The sequence below is a fragment of the Labeo rohita genome, chromosome 5 (genome assembly GCF_022985175.1).
Source record: "Labeo rohita strain BAU-BD-2019 chromosome 5, IGBB_LRoh.1.0, whole genome shotgun sequence".
Classification (NCBI taxonomy): domain Eukaryota; kingdom Metazoa; phylum Chordata; class Actinopteri; order Cypriniformes; family Cyprinidae; genus Labeo; species Labeo rohita.
In genome coordinates this window covers 39,852,219-39,870,152 of record NC_066873.1, presented here as the reverse complement: position 1 = coordinate 39,870,152, position 17,934 = coordinate 39,852,219, and the positions used below count along the sequence as shown (strand labels likewise).

General features: G+C 35.6%; 1 protein-coding gene across 2 annotated transcripts in view; it reads right to left on the bottom strand.

The window, feature by feature from the left end:
- Positions 1-9,379: 9,379 nt before the first annotated feature.
- Positions 9,380-17,934, bottom strand: part of ksr2 (kinase suppressor of ras 2) — a 123,352-nt gene continuing 114,797 nt past the window's right edge. For both annotated transcript variants that reach the window (XM_051110462.1, XM_051110463.1), the window contains exons 20-21: positions 14,206-14,335; positions 9,380-11,675 (exon numbers count right to left, since the gene is read on the bottom strand). In XM_051110462.1, coding sequence (XP_050966419.1) covers positions 11,529-11,675; positions 14,206-14,335 — 277 coding nt within the window. In that variant the 3' untranslated portion in view covers positions 9,380-11,528. The remainder of the gene's footprint in view (positions 11,676-14,205; positions 14,336-17,934) is intronic.

Here is a 17,934-nt window from a genome sequence, read left to right as displayed (position 1 = left end):
GAAGCATACCAAAAAAGGCCCAAAGGTCAGGACAGCCGTGTCCATACAGCTTTCCAAATTGCATTGCATCGCACCACTTAAAGGAGAAGTTCGCTTCCAGAACAAAAATGTACAGATAATTTACTCGCCCCCTTGTCATCCAAGATGTTCATGTCTGTCTTTCTTCAGTCGTAAAGAAATTGTTTTTTTAAGGAAAACATTTCAGCTTTTCTCCTCCAACTTCAAAATCATCCTACATCGCTGCAGAAGTACTGACCCAGTGTTTACAAAAGAAAAGTTAAAACAGCGATGTTGGAGAAGAAAATTAGATGGGAGTTTTTTGACCTACATGGAGAGAAATCCTGAAATGTTTTCCTCAACAAAAAAAAAACAATTTCTTTATGACTGATGAAAGGAAGACATGAACATCTTGGATGACAAGGGGGTGAGTAAATTATCCGAAAATATTTGTTCTGGAAGTAAACTTCTCCTTCAACATAGAGACTTTGTTCAGGTCTCTAGCTATGACTTATTTCATCATTGTAAGTCTATGGCATTTTCCCACCAGTTTTATCATCCATCAGGCAAAAATCGAAAGTCTGTGAAATGCATGAACAATGTGGGATCCCAAACATACTAAGTATGAGTAACAGTAATTGTGATGGTTGGCAAAAACCATTAAAATGCTGGTTGATGGCTTATTAATAAATGTTATATGTAAGTAAAAAAAAAAAAGCATGCACATTACTCATAAAGAGAGATACTTACACACAATTAAGCACATCCCACCTGTCTGCCCCTCTCTTACCTTTCCTGTATGACTAATACAATCGTTTATTATGCTGAAAGTTAAAGGTCAACTAGCAGATTTTTCTGAAAACAGTGATGTCTGTCCAATGGGCAGAAAATGTCAGTGAGATCATTTTACTGTCCTGAGTGCAAAGAGTAGTGTAATTAAATGAGGGCTTGTGCGGCTGCATACCTGAACAGCTCCTGCGCAGACACTGACTCATCAGACGACAGACACAGTGCACCGAGTGAGTGAGTGTGAGTGTATCTTTGTGTATGTTTTACATTATGTAAAAAGATGAAGATACCTGGACATTAAAATATGCTGAGATGTAGCACAGAAAATAATAAAATAAGCAGATATTAAAGGTGAAGTGTGAAATTGCATGAATAACAACTGTTTCCGAACAGGTTTCCAAACAAAATTTCCTTATGAAGAAGTAAATATTCTTTCCAGGTGCTGTGAATCTGTTATATCTTTTATGGAGTGTCTATTTACACTACATGCAAATAGCCCGCCTTGTTGGCAGAGGCTATTTACATTAAACATCAACTTCAGTGGTGCAAATAGTGAAGTGCGTGCTTTTAGAATCTGCTGTTTGGCAAACTTTTTTTCTCACTTTTTTTTTTTTAAATCTCATATCAAATCAGAAAGGTATTTATTTATTAATAAAAATGAAGAAAATAATAAAAAAAGTTGAAAATAATGTAACAGTTAGGGTTAGAATAGCTGTAGGGAGGGCTTATTGTCCCAATAAGGCAGCATCTAATGAATAACTTATAATTTACACTTCATACGTTATTGCATACTGTTTTATAATGTACTACAATACTGAGGTGCAGATAATTGCCTCTATATGCAATATTATAAATAGCAGAAAATTCTGCTATTTTAACATAGCATAAATAGAATCTATAGCTATTTGCACATAGTGTAAATAGAACCCACTGCTATTTTCACTGTGTTAACAGAATCTATCGCTATTTGCACTTAGTGTAAATAGCACATATTACTAAGAAAATATGCTATTTTCACTTAGTGTAAATTGCATCTATTGCCATTTGCACTTAGTGTAAATAGTATCTATCGCTAAGAAAATATGCTATTTTCACTTGGTGTAAATCACATCTATTGACATTTGCACTTGGTGTAAATAGCACCTATCGCTAAGAAGATATGTTATTTTCACTTAGTGTAAATAGCATCTAATAGCATCTGTCAATAAACATTTACCTCAGTACAAAGATTGTCTGTACTCTATGCGCATGTGTTCTGATATACTTTACATACGGTGCCTTGGTTATTAAATATAATTTGTGTTTATTAAAGTCCATGCTCACCAAGAGTGCATTTATAATTTTAAATACAGTAAAATAGTAATATAGTGAAATATTATTTTAATATAAAATAAATGTTTTCTGTTTTACTATATTTTAAAATGTAATTTATTCATGTTATGTCAAAGCTAAATTTTCAGCATTACTTTAGTCTTTAGTTTAGTCTTTACTTTATCAGTCTTTAGTGTCACACAGTCCCTTAGAAATTATTCTAATATGCTGATTTGCTGCTCAAGAAACATTTCTTTTTTAATGTTTTCTTTCCTGTTTTTAAAATACAAATCTTTTGTAACATAAATGACTTTACTGTCACTTTTCTGATTCTATTATACATTTGCAATGCATCTTACTTTTTACTTCATGAAATAATCAAGTACACAGTCTTTTACCTGTTTAATAGTTTTCTAATAGCTTTCATTTGACTCAAATACGGTAATGTGATTCACCTCAGTGCTGGTTGATTTGACAAGGTCCTATTTGAAAAATGATTTGAAATCTCTGTGGAGGAAATGAATGAGTAAAATCCCTCTAGAGTCATGGCTGCTGAAAAAGTCAACGTGCATTCAATTGTTTGGATAAACAGGTGCCTCATCCGCAAAATTACTCCGTTGGTTGAATTAATGCTGCAGTTTCAGATCAATCAAACAAACAGGGAAATCATGCTATAAATAGCTCACTTATAATTTCTTTGTTTATTAAACCTGAATATTAAAATATGTTACTATTAAAAAATTACACACTTCACCTTTAATGCAGCTCCAGAATGGCTGTGATGTCAATAGTAGACATGTTTGGAATGGAGGACAGATACTGTCTCTGTGTATACGGGTTACAAAGATGCAGCCTCTTTTTAAAATTAAAAATCAAAACCAAACCAAAGTTACCGGCCATATTCTGCATAGACTAACAAAGCAAGGGCTCTCTATACTGAACTCAGTCCATGCATCATAAGGATCACAGGAAGCCAGTGCCATGATTTCCTGTTACGTAACTGATGAGGTAAGACCTTGGTCCAGGGCTTGACTGGGTGTGACAATGCAGTCCAGATGAGACAATGAGAGAAAGAAAGGCCTTCTGAAGAACAGGAACCCATCGCTGTCACAGCCTATGAAAAGGAAAACAAATAAGGTTAAACCAGCATGACGAATTATGTTAGTCTCTTCTGCTTCTCATGGGTTACACTGAAAAATTACACAAACGCATTACCTCCAAAACCTTGTGAGCTGCCTAGCTAGACAGGATTTTGAGGCATATGACACAAAAGCTGTTCATAAATGTAGACAGCAACATCATGCCTTCGGAAATTGCGATTCTAAGGCTATTTCATACTAGTGCTGTGTTGTTAGCTTAGCAACATGCTAACACAAACGGAATCAGCTGTGAGTGTGTGCAAAGTAAAAAAAAAAAAAAAAAAAATTTGCGCTGAGTGAGTCAAATCACTGTATCATAAACTAAAAGCATAAAAACATTGTTACACTGCAAAAAATGCTTTTTTGCCAAAATATCTACATTTTGTATGTTTCCAGCCAAAATATCTAAAAATTCTAAAATTAAAAGGATTTTCTAGACAAGCAAAAATTATTGTAAGTGAGTTTTGCTTGAAACATGCAAAATAATCTGTCAATGGGGTAAGCAAAATAATCTTGTTTTCTGCTACCCCATTTGCTTACAAAATATTAAAATATTCATTTAAATCTAATCTAAATCTAATTCAAAATATTAACATACTGTAAACTATAATAAGATATCAGTGATACTAAAATACACTGAGCCAAAGTCACTATTAGATTTAAGTAGGACAGCTGTCTATATGCAGTAGACAGCAAGGCAGCTCGCTAGGTTTTGGAACAGAGCTAAAAAATAAAAAAAATAAAAAACCTCACATTATTCTTTTCTGTTTCTTTATTTACATTGTCAGTATCCATCAGCTCAACTGTAAGGATCTCGGGAGAGTAAGCAAAGTTTGCTCTCAGGTGGATTTTTCATACTTTTAATATATGGAATTCCTTTTGGATTTTTTTTTTTTTTTTAATAATTTTTTAATTAGCATAAAGCATTTACCATAAAGCCAGCTAACAGGTAATATTCTCTGAATTTTGGTTAAAGTTCTGGCATAATTTTTTTTAAAATGACGTCTATTTAAAATGATCTGGTCTCAAATAATGTTCTCAAAACACTTTAAACATTTTAACTATGTGACTATTATATTTCAAAACATTCAGAGAACATTCAAAAACAGTGTTCTAATAATGTTTTCAAAATGATCAAATTGATTGTTCTATTAATGTAAGTTTCAAATTTAAAAATGGAACATTTCAAATGTAACATTTAGAAATAACTTTTTCAAAATTTAATTGGAACATTGGAAAAATGTAGAACATATCTGTTAGTTGGGAATTGTCTTTATGATCAGTTTTAACTGAACTTCTATGGAAAATCTTGCTGATCAAGTTAAAAATGTGCCAACCTGCCAAACTAAAACTAGCTTGAAAACTATCTGAATGATATATTAAAGGGATAGTTCACCCAAAAAAAAAAAAATCTGTCATTAATTACCATCATGTTGTTCCAAACCCATAAGACCTTTGTTCATCTTAGGGACACAAATTAAGATATTTTTGATGACATCCGAGAGCTTTCTGACCCTGCATAGACAGCAACGCAACTGACACGTTCAAGGCCCAGAAAAGTAGTAAGGACATCATTAAAATAGTACATGTGATATCAGTGGTTCAACCGTAATTTTATGAAGCTATGAGAATACTTTTTGTGCGCAGATAAAATAATGATAATTTCTTCAGTGTGCGTTCATGAAGGTACCTCGATTAAAAACAAGGCACAGGGTCAGGAAGCTCTCGGATTTCATTGAAAAAAATCCTAATTTGTGGTGTAAGACGATGGTCTTACTGGTTTGGAACGACGTGAGGGCTAGTAATAATGAAAGAATTTTCATTTCTGGGTAAACTATCCTTTTAATTAAAGTTATTTTCCGGCAAAAATGCAAACTCCTCGGGACTCTGCACTTTGCAATGCTTTGGCCAAAGGATTTCCGTCTGCATTTGCGCACCTACGTCGAATATGTTTTGGCCCTAAGACCCTAAAATACACACAATAACACAATGAGCAAGACGAGATATTAAAAGTCTGCGTCAGCGTTTTGGGTGTCATTGCTAGTGGATCTACTGCCTGCTGTGCGATTCAGTATTACCACTCTTTTTATCACTCGTCTTTGAATCTAACCTTTTCTCATTCTCTCACAGCTCTCTTCTTCTTTGGCCCAAGTTCGTGACTAATCAGCACAAGCTCAGTGAAGTGTGTGGGTGTCTTCAGCGAGGTAAAGAAAAACCACGACTCTTCTGCGCATATGACTTTTAAACTAGACATCTGAAGCATGAAATTGGTCCGAAAGTCCTCCCACGTAGAAAAGGCATATATTGATACAGTACCTGTGACTGGACACCCTTTAGATTGGAGCGAAAATGCTCATTTTCAGTGCAAACTGAGCTTGAGGCCGTAAATCCAGATCAAACCTTCACAAATGGGAGTGTGGTAGCAACAAGCTTTGGATATTTCGTTTACCTCCAGGCCTGGTTTGCGCATCCCGGTTCATTCAGAAAGACAGACTCATTATGGGTGAGAGAAATTATATGTGGAGGAGGTAAAAAGAGAAAAGTTGACAATGGAAGGTTCAAAACGTTTCAACAGAAGGTCAAGTTTAAAACATCAGACACTGGACAAAAAACACAAAATTATTCCTCTTAGATTTTAGCTCTGTGTGACTAAATATTAGCTATAAGCTCTGTTCCAAAACATAGTGAGCCGCCTTCTAAGACAGCATAAATGAAATGGAACAAGCTATGTCATACTAATCATGTAATACAAATAATTTTTCTCATGTAAATAAAAGAACCAAATGTTTGAAGAACATTTTGATAATCTAATAAATAACCTTTACTTTTTAAGAGCATAAACATTTCTCTGAGCATAAACATATGCCTAGTTATGCTTAATTATTTAATATGCAATTTATTTAATAATTAAATAATTATTTGATAATTAATTAAATAAATAATTATTTATTTAATAATTAAATAATTATTACGTATATATATATATATATATATATATATATTGTGTGTGTGTAGCATTAAACACTCAAAATTATTGTGCAACATAATTACATTTTAATTACACATTTTTTATTTTATTTTAGTATTTTCAGGACATATTGAAATGTATTTATAATAGATTTTCATTTTTATTTATTTATTTACTTATTTATTGAGCTTGTTGCACTGCATTCAGGTATTGCATGATATTATCCAGCACAATCAAGTTGCCTACCTTTCGGAAAAGCCTTCGCACGTTTACGATGCCTTAAAATGTTCCCTCTGAAGTCAGCACACTGGATTTTGGAAGAAATATACTGTAAATCTAATATTAAATACATACAACATGCTTATCTACTGTGTGCACTGACAAGACAGCCAATTACAACATCAAATTTTACTTCCTTTACCCTGCGCTTTCTTTGCTCACTGCTTCTGATTCAATTAAGGATCCCCTGCTAATAATTCTTTTGTGGTTATGGTCTTTTATGATAGTACTCCACGTGTCTTTCTTAAATGCTAACCCTCATCTAACTCTGATCAAGGGAATTCAATTAGTTTATCCGCTTGTAATTGGAAGATCTCAGAGGTGCTTCTTGATGGAGGTTTTGGGTCAGTTTGTTCTCGCATATTTCTTCAGGCCACTTTTTATTATGTGAAACCAAGGTTTTTGTAAAAGCCAATTTTTTAGCCAATTTAGGTTATAATCACTTTGTTTTGCATTGACACACTTAACTAATTGTAATTAGATGAGGCATTATGTGTGTATAAATGCATTATATTTATTATACATTATATATCCATAAACTAATATTAATCATATTTTAAATTAAATATGTAAAATATTAATATTAATCCACAATATATAAAAATATGTAATTAAGCCTCAATTTGAGCTATATATTTGTAGTGGGTTTCAGGCTCACCTCATTTCACATTTTAAACAGTGATTTGACCTAATTAAACTCATCAGCTGAGGGAGAAATTGGGAGCACCAGGAGCAGATCATTCTCTCATTAGAAAGACTAGCCAGTAAAGATGTGATGTTTGACATTTGCAGTCAGGTAGTGTCTGCTGCCCAGATTCTTAAAGCGACAGCTCACCGTAAAATGAAAATTGTATCTCGTATCATTCCAAACACGTATGTCTCACTTTCTACTGTAGAACAGGAAAGGTGCATGAAGAAAAATATCAGTATATTATTCAGAATTCACCTTTTGTGTACAAAGAACATAGAATCTAATATTGGTTTTGTTTGAACGGTCTTTTTAAGTGGCCTAAACATAATTGACAGCTCTGTATGTTCAGCTTTACCAGTGTATACTGGACATTCAGTTGAATCAAAAAGTGATAGATCAAAGGTTTTAAAAGGATAGTTCACCCAAAGATGATAAAGTATTCATTTACGTTGTGTCTACACCGTGACGCAGCTTGAGACTGTCTACACGTGACTCGATAAAGCGACCGTTGCAAATCATTTGAATTTTGTGTCAGTACATCATAAATAAAACGAGGCATCGGTTTACTGTCAGGGATTTGTTGTGTCACACCACATCCAGTGTAGACAGCATCACGACTTGGTCAGTTACCTGGATGCATGGCCATATGTGACTAAAACCAGTCATAAGTAGCGTGAGTATATTTGTAGCAATAGCCAACAATACATTATCAATCAAATTATTGATTTTCCTTTGATGCCAGAAAGCATTAGGTATTAAGTAAAGATCATGTTTCCATGAAGATATTTTGTAAATTTCCTACTTTAAAAATATCAAAACTTAATTAAGAACTTCTTTTGGACAACTTTAAAGGTGATTTTCTCAATATTTAATTTTTTTGCACCTTCACATTCCAGATTTTCAAATAGCTGTATCTCGGCCAAATATTGTCCTATTCTAACAAACCATACATCAATGAAAAGCTTATTTATTCATTTTCAAATATTGACCCTTATGATTGGTTTTGTGGTCCAAGTCACATAATGGAGATACTCGGATGTAAACAGCAGCATGGATTGCATGGTTAATGTACTACTGAATATATTGTTCAAATTAATGCTGTCTAAATAAAGAATGACTTGGTAAGCAGGAAAGGGCGCAATATTTTGACAAACTAAATTTAATAGGTGGTAAAGATACCTACAAGCAGTATTAATTAAGATATTAACCTAAGATATTATCACCTACCTGACCGGAAATGATAAGAACAGACAGGAATGTTGTCATAATTCTTGCCCTGGAAATCCTGGTTCAACCTGGGTCAACCACAAACTCTCCTTGATTTGTCATAACTTTTGACAGTCTGTAGTACTCCAAATGTTTCTTCCTAATTTGAGCGCTTACTACAGCCCAAACGTGACAATAACTGACCGTTTTCAGCAGCAATAATCAGCCAAATGTGTGAATTTCATTGGGTTTAGTGGCATTGTTTATATTAAGTGCCGCCAATAAAGCGTTTAGCCGATTGATGACGCGGCATCGCGAGGCACCGCTCGTTTCCGGTGTAGACACGTCGTAACCACTGATCTAAAATAGAGAACATTATATATATATATTATATATTATATATATCATCATATAGATCAGTGGTCGTTACCCTTATGTCGTTTCAAACCTGTATGATTTTTTCTGTTGAAAACAGCTAACGGTCACCGATACGGTCAAATCTTCGGTTACCCACATTATACAAAAACAAGCTCCTTTTGTGCTCAACAGAAGAAAGAAACTCGTACAGGTTTAAAACGACAGGAGGGAGAGTACATTTTTGGGTGAACTCGACCTCCTTACCTGTTAAACCATGTTTATCTCCAGTCTGTATAAATCAGAGTTATGAATTCTTAGAGTAAATTAGATATGAATAGAATTTGCAAAATGTTTAATACAGATATTTACCAAGTGTGATTTGAATAATTATAAATATTTATGATGTAGTTTAGTCACTTTTTTTTTCTTAGTTTAAACGAAAGATTTTAAAGCTTTATTCTGTTCCTGATCCAATTACTTGTTAAAATAATTACAAATGATTATTAAATCATCATTTACTTACAGTAATCACTTAAGAACTTATCAGGTTTAAAGCTGTTACAATGCAATATAGATTTTATACCAACATAAAACATGAATCATGACAAGGAGTAAAAAGAAATGACGAACAAAAAACAAAAGTCCAAAATCAACACGTTTTTATTTTCATATATTTTCATAAAGGATGAGTGCAAAGAAAGAGCTTGTGATGTGTACCAGTCGCTAAGCCATGGACCATAAGGCATCAGTAAATACAAGCTTTATATATACTTACAACAAATACATAATACAAAAACTCAATCATGGAGGCCATCAAAGAAATCTGCGAAGACGCGCACACAATATCAGAAAAGAAACATAAACAAGAGCGATGGAGAAGTGTTGAAAATAATCAACGACCACTGAGTTAATGCATGGATGGATAGTAAGAAAAAAAAGGAAAAGAAAACGTTAACAACAACACACACACATACACACAGAACAACTCATACATTCATAATGGAGCAGAAATATAAGAGATGATGATGAGGTCGGATTGAGTGATTGGAATATTAATTACAGCAACAGATTATTAAGCAAAATGTACAGCCTGTTAAATAGGCCTGATATGGAAGCTGCTAATAATGGTTGTTAACAAGATCCCATCTTCTCACGATTTCCCATCATTCCCAGCGTAAAAACACTGTCCCGGCACTTCCTCGTAGCCCCGTTTCAAAAAAATATATAAACATTATAGCACAGTTATTGACTTATAGATTTAAAACGTGTGCCTTGCTAGGCCCGATACAGACTTTAAATATCATTTTGTATTACTTTCTCTGTCACATACTCCATCATTTAGTCATAGCTTGTAAAACTACTATGTCTGCTTCTGTACTCGAGGGGACAAATCCCCTAAAAATGTTCTCATGCATGTAAAAACGGTCGACCGTACAAATATAAACGCCCACTTAACAACAAATCTGTATTTTTGTGATCCTAAAATATACTCGAGCACTTCAGAAAATAACAGCAGCAACAAGTTTGTGAGCACTGGCACTGTTTATGACCCAAAAACCATGGCTTTACAAGTGAGCAGATTGTCTGTACCCAGAGTGCATGGTGGAGAAAGCGGGATAGCGGTTCGGTTTAAGCCATACCTAGCTAGCGACACCAACCTTCACACTCATTTCGACATGATCACCGTTCTGTGTTACAACATGGACACTCCAGAACTTGCAACATGCAACAGTCATAGTAATGAGATGTGGTTTAGAATAATATACAAATGCCGTGGTGATGGTGAAAATAGTGCACTATTACTCATGGTACTGTATATTCTCTACAATATAACAATGTGTAGCCTAGTACAAACAACGCAAAGCTTTAAATTATGCTAAAACATTCGTAAGTATGCACTGATAAGAAAAGGTTCGTAAGTGTGATAGATACACTCCGCCATATCTATCCCTTTTTCTTTGTAGGCTCAGGAATAGCAGTTTACCCTCGGGTAATTCTGTTTTTGTCACAGTTAGGCATGATACAATTCAAGTGTCGATAATATACATACGCGATTACGGCGCCACCTTTCTGACCGCGCAAGTAAATGAGTGACGGCTGTACGCGCTACCTTATCTACAATGCGACAGGAAGGGAGAAAAATTCTTCACATTCTCGGAATACACGAATCTCCCTGCGTTACGGTAAAGCTTTGTGATCGGAAAATTCAAACGACAGCATGGAGACACTGATACAGCGTGAATGAGAGAAAACAAACAAGTGTAAAACAAGTCCAAAAGGGTACATTTTTCAAAAATCGAAAAAAATAAATACATTCATCCAATGACTAAATTCAAACAGAAAAAAACAATACAGACAAAAACTCCAATAACACTAGTTTCAGTTGTTTATAAAAATGCATTGCAGAGGTTCAACGAAAGAAAACAACATTCACTGAAAGTGGACTCATTCAAGATAATAATGAGAAATAATCACAAGCAGTTGATATATGCAAAACAGATCAAACATTTAGCAACAAAAAAAAAACAACAACAAAAAAAGAAGAAGAAAACATCTCCCTTTCATGAGCAAATGATACACCAGAAAATACCGTGTGCTCTAAATATGCTAAATGATCACTGCGTTTAGGAAACGTCGCTAAATACAGCAGAATTACATGCACCATCCAGTAGCGACTCTCTCAGTCACGCCGACTGACTCCATTTTAGCGTTACCTCACGATTGTTTTGCGTTTTTCTTTTTTTTTTCGTTTGTTTATTTTATAAACAGGCGTTTTTGAGTTTAGCTTAGCTCATTTCACATACTCAGCTGATTTCCAGAAGTGTACTGGGTGAGACAGGCGACGGTTGCGTTTCGGGAGCTTCTCCAGTAGCTCCACGAGCTTGGAGAAGCTGGGCCGCTCTTCCTGTTCATACGCCCAACAGAACAGCAGGATGTCCTACACAGAAAAGAAACGTCTGATCAAGTACTAGGTTCTAATTTGACACGATCTAACAGGCAGTCAAGCATCTCCATCTCCTCAAGTGAAAGGAGAAGTCCACTTCCAGAACGACACCTCCTTGTCGTCCAACATGTTCATGTCTTTCTTTCTTCAGTTGTAAAGAAATTATGTTTTTTGAGGGAAACATTTCATGATTTTTCTCCATATAATGGACTGCTATGGTGCCCCGATTTTGAACTTCCATAATGCAGTTTAAAGGCAGCTTCAAACAATCCCAACGATCCTCTGTGTACTCTGGTTCAAGACAGTTAGGGTATGTTGAATTAGGGTATTTTCTCCCTCAACTTCAAAAATCATTTCAAAATCATCCTGCACCACTGCAGAAGTACCGACCCAGTCTTTGCAAAGTGAACATGCAAAGAAGATCAAACTCCCTTAACCAAAAAGGTAAAACAGCGATAGGACGATTTTGAAGCTGAGGGAGAACATGAGATGGGAGTTATTCAACAAACCCTAACTGTCATGAACCGGAAAAAAAACAGGTCGGGACGAGCAAGACAAGATGAGCATTTGAGATTAAAAAGTATATAAACTGTATTATTTTTATGAAAATAACCGATCGTTTCACTAGATAAGGCCCTTCTTCCTCGGCTGGGATCGTTTTCAACCACATTTAGGATTGTTTGAAGTCGCATTTAAACTGCATTTTGGAAGTTCAAACTCTGGGCACCATAGCAGTCCATTATATGGAGAAAAATCCTGAAATGCTCAAAATCAAAAAACACTCTGACTGAAGAAGGAAAGACATGAACTGTCAGGACTCTGGGCTGATCAGCCTGGCTCTGTATGTCTGTTTGTGTTTATGGTTGTCATGTGCGTCTAGCACATGGCTTTTGTTTTGTTTGCAATAGGTGTGTTCGACTTAACGCGGCGCTGCGCAGCTCGATCAAATTCTGACTTGAAGCAGTGCATGCCGGTTAGAAATTTTGTCCGACTTGAGACAGCGCAGACGCCTCGTGACTGTCACGTGTGGCATCAAACGTAGATGATCAAACGGTGCAGTTTCTTCAGAGCGGCTGCAGGAGCTCTGATGACCACATGGCTGTTTTATGATTGGCCAGATTCACCGCATGACAACGATCACGTGTGTTTTGGGTTTATTCTAACATCTTCAAGTCCGATAATGCTGACAAATCTGTGTTTTTAGAACAGTAAAAATGTTTTTACTGTAGTCGCAATGTTATATTGAGTCACACTTATTCATAAAACACTGATAAAAGCATATATAACCCCAATTTATTAGTATTTAAATAGTATATGTTTATGTTGAACATTATTCTTGTTCAGATGGCGCTGTATTAAGCAGTATATGAAACGTGTTTCTGTTCATGAAAACGCCTTTGAAAAGTCTGTGTATTTGATGAACATTGCATTTAATCCACTTCATCTGTGATAGTGCATGCAAACACCGCGAGAGCTCCAATGGCGAGAGCAGAAAGTGTCCGACTTGACAGCTCCGTTTTCAACTCCGCCCTCGACTGCTCTCGGCTACTCTCGTTGATCGCCGTCTGTAGCCGTAGATGAAGTCGAACACACCTAATGTGTTCCTTTGTTTGTCATGTCTTGGCCCCGCCCTCTCGTTTTATTTTAGTCTATTTGCCTCACCTGTCATTGCTCGTTATCCTGCTCATTGATTGCTCTACTTATTCTTTTTGTGTGTATTGTTCTGTGCCAGACTGTTGTTTGCTCTTGAGCGCTCAGCTTTAAGTTGTTTTTTTGACTTGTCAGTTTGTCCAGTTTGGGTTTTTTCTGTTGGCTCCAGGATTCTCTGCTTGTCTTGTTCTTCTTTCTCTGTCAACCCCTTGCCAGGCTTCATCTATCCAATTTGTGCTCCTGGCTAGCCTGGGATAAGGAGGTTTCATGTTCAGACCTGGATCCTTTGGATTTGTCATTTGGATCTCCCTCCTACCTGACCTCTGGCCTTCCAAGCCTGTACACCTGTTTGTTCCTGGAGATTTCATCTGGTTACCTTTGCCACTGTGAGGGTTGCAATGGCCTGGTCTACTTCCCTCATTTTCTGGTACTGACTGCCCAACTGGTTTCGAACTCTGCCTGTCCTGACTTCAGAAGCAGCCTGCACCTATGTGGCTTTGCCTCCAAGGTTCTCCTGCCATTTTGTGATTGTTGCTAGGCTGAGGATCCTGCTATTCTGTGACTGTTGGCTGTGGATTAATTTTTTGACTATTTTGGCCTGTTTTTTTTTGGCCTGAGTTTGCTTTTTTCAAATAAACTCATAACCTTCACCTGCATTTGGGTTCTCTCTCTGTTACTGCCCGTGACATGAACATCTTGGATCACAAGGGTTTGAGTACATTATCTAAAAAAATTGTTGCTCTGGAAGTGCACTTCTCCTTGAAGTAGATTGTATGACACATACACTATATCTGACAGCTTTGTGTGTGAAAGTCACACGAAGTCTGTATATAGTCTGGACCTCAGAGCCTGTGAGGTATATGTGAATACTCACGGATATCTCCTTGCCCATGCCGATCTGAGTAAGGTTGGGCTTCATTCCACTTCCCACCTGCCAGATAATGACTTCAGCTGGCTGATTCTTAAAGGGCCACTCGCGTGCATGGAGCTCGTACCAGATAGTGCTGAAACACGACACATATAAATGTTAGTGTACATGCATTTACTGGTTTCTCTATACTTGTGAGGGACCCTGGAAAACAAAACCATGTTAGGGTAGGACACTATTTGGCTAAGATACTATTTGAAAATCTGGAATCTGAGGGTGCAAAATAATCAAATTATTGAGAAAATCGCCTTTAAAGTTGTACAAGTTCTTAGCAATGCATAATTACTAATCAAATTTTTTTTATATATATTTAAGGTAGGATATTTCTGAAATATCTTAATGGAACATGATCTTTACTTAATATCATATGATTTTTGGCATAAAAGAAAAATGGATAATTTTGACCCAAACAATGTATTAGTTATAGCCATTGCTATAAATATACCCGTACTACTTATGACTGGTTTTGTGGTCCAGGGTCACAAATGTTTAAAAATGTTGCCATTGATATAATATAAAACAAATAAAAAAGGTTTGTAAATTAAACAATGTCTTAAAATACATTTATTTTATATAAATAATACATAAATAAATGTAATATGCTTTAATAACTTTAAATACGTTTTAAAATTTTATGTTAAAATTTATTTTAAAAAATTCATATATACTTTTAAATGTTAATGCATTTAATAAGTTAATAATATATTTCTGAATGCCTTAACATTCAGTATTTAAGAGGAAACAAATAAAAAGGTTAATAAATTTAATTAAAAAAATATATATTATTTGTACATTTATATAAATAAAAATGTTTTATATATTATACAATGAATAAATCTATAAATCTTAATTATAATTTGCATAATTTAAGAACAATAGGAGTTCTTTTCCAAGTATTTGTGTACAAGTTTACAAGTCCGTACTTGTTTTGCTATGTCTTTGAGGGCCAAAGATCTGAAAATGTTCTATTTTGCTAAAATAGTAAAATCTCTGAATAAAAAAAGGTTTGTAATTGGATCAAATAATGCATTCATTAAATTCTTCAATTATCTTAATTATAATTTGTTTAATTCAGAAAGAACAAAAAATCAGATGGAACTCCTCACAAGTATGTCACAAACATACTTGCTTGAGTATGCATGTGTGTGTGTGAGTACAAGAACATGTGAAGAGTGCCACGGGCCTCCCTGAGGAGCTGCAATATAGCAGTTCAAAAGCTTTAAAGCACTTCGGGTGCACGACGTCACTTTGCGTTTCCATTTAGTTAGAAGTCATTCAAGATAATTAATAAATGATTTTGAGGTGCTGTTGACTGCTGAAAAACACTGTATTCTGCTCCAAAGAGCATGCTCGTGTTAAAGTTTACTAAACCACACTTAAGAGCTAATTAACAATCATTGAATGGAGAGCGTCGCTGAAAAGCCCAATCATCTGAGCTCTGCAATTTAAAACCAAAAGTAAAACGTGCAGCTTGCTGGGATTGGTGAGGGAAACAAAATCAATCTGAGATGGCTTTTGCAATATTTAGTGGGAGAATTCACTAGGAATTGAATTTGAACCCGATGACAGACTTTTACACCATGTCCTAACTATAGACCTTTTTCCTAAATAAACGGTGAGCGCCGCCATTACAAATTCTAACTTCTGATTGGATGCTCTTCTGTTCCGATCTCCATAGGAACCCATTCAAATAGCGCCCATCTGTTTGTAATGTTGCTAACGTCGGCAGCTTCGTGTCATCTACACACTCAGTAAACTTTGAGGAGTGAGGCACTGACAAATGACGGTCATTGCAACATTGCAAAGTGATGGCGCTATGAAGCCACGTGCTTTTTAAAAACATTTTAATAGGTTTAACATTACATCATTAACTCGGAATATAAGCTAATGCGACTAGAAACACTGGAGACCGGAAAAGCAAAGCATCCTTCTGGTTAAGAGTCAGGCATGACTTCCGCATTCAGGAAAAATGCCTATATGTGATGCGACAAGATTCCAGCGACAAGCAATTTGGATGTCCAAACCAGACACAATGCAACAACACGATGCAACAGAATCAATCAAATACTGTATCACAGCCAATCAAAAGCATGCGTGGGTGGGCTCTCTAACGAAATAGATAAGCTTAGAATCTAATTCACAAATATTAAACCTTTTTAACATTATTAAATGTACATACTGAGTGACTGATACCATCTTTGTTACAGAATACGCTTGATGGTTCGCATTGAGTTCGCCGTTTAACATCTTTGCTTAAATTTATTTTCAGGATTTTCATCTGTTGTTGCTTTCAGTATGGCTATAAGGTCACGCAAAATGATATTTAAACCCACATTAGACATATTTAACTTTGAGTAAAGCACATAACAGTACCTGATATTATCACTGTCATATACAGTGTTGCCAAGTCCACTGTTTTCCCGCGGAATTGGGCTACATTAACACCGCTGCCGTGGGTCGTTTTTCATGTCTACGGGTTGAAGTGACCCCCAAAAATGTGATATTTATCCTCTGGAATGCAAATTTTACTAGGGGTTCCCCAACAAACACGCGTATTTTACCCTGCAGAATGCGTTTTTTAATGGGGGACCCCCCTCTAAACACGATCAGCCTAGTTGGGTAGCAATTGGGCTGTAGTTTGTATGTTGTTGTTCCAGCGGTGACGTTGTGGAAATAGAAATTGTTTCTAAAGTAGAAACTTAGCTTGTTGCCATTGTGACTAGTTAGGATAAAATCTAACATGGAAAAGATGGCCTATGTTGTGGCATCACATCATGTAGTTAGGACACAATGTTAGGCTTTGTCCACATTAATTTGGATACATTTGAAATGCATCTTTTTCTCGTTTTTTTAGCCTTTAGTGCACAATGAAACAGCATTTTTGTTAAATGATGTTTCGCCTTGACTGTGAAAACAGAGGTATTTGAAAATGATGATACGTTTAGTCATGTGACACATATTGTACCCATGTATATCTACGAATCTACCGGCATTGCTGTGCCTGCCGTTTAATGCATATATAGAACAGTGTCGACGAGCAACCTTTCCAAAACGCTTAAAAACACTAGTGTGAGCGGAGAGCATTTTGAAATGAAAACACAGTTTTTAAATATATGCGTATTATTATTGATGTAGCATTAAAGTTCTTTACTGGTGTCGATGGTTCCATGAAGAACCTCCACAGAACATTCCACAAAAAGTTCTTTAGATTTTTAAAATCTGAATAGTTTCTTTAGGAAAAATGGTTCTTCTATGGCATCACTCAAAAATCTCTAAAATTTTTATTTTTAGAAGCATAGTGTCATTCATTTCGTTTCCACAACACATTTTTAATCTTCCAGGCTGTTTTTCAGGATTGGAACACATGACTTTTGCCCAGATTTTTGTCCCAATTTTCAAGATGGAGCAGTCGATGCTAGCTGCCAAAAATCAGAGCTAATCTGCAGATTCAAGTTGATAGACTTCTAAGAAAATTGTGTTGTGTATGACAGCCAAAGACTCATTTTTTAGCTTTAGACTATGATTCCATCCAGTCATCAGATATCAAATATGTTCAATATTTTGAGCTGATTTCAGAACACAATGTTTGAATTTGTCATGCACCTCCTAACAACAATGCGTGTGTTTCTGTGAGAGTCTGCTGTGTTCTGAACGACTTGAAAGTCTGGTAGTGTG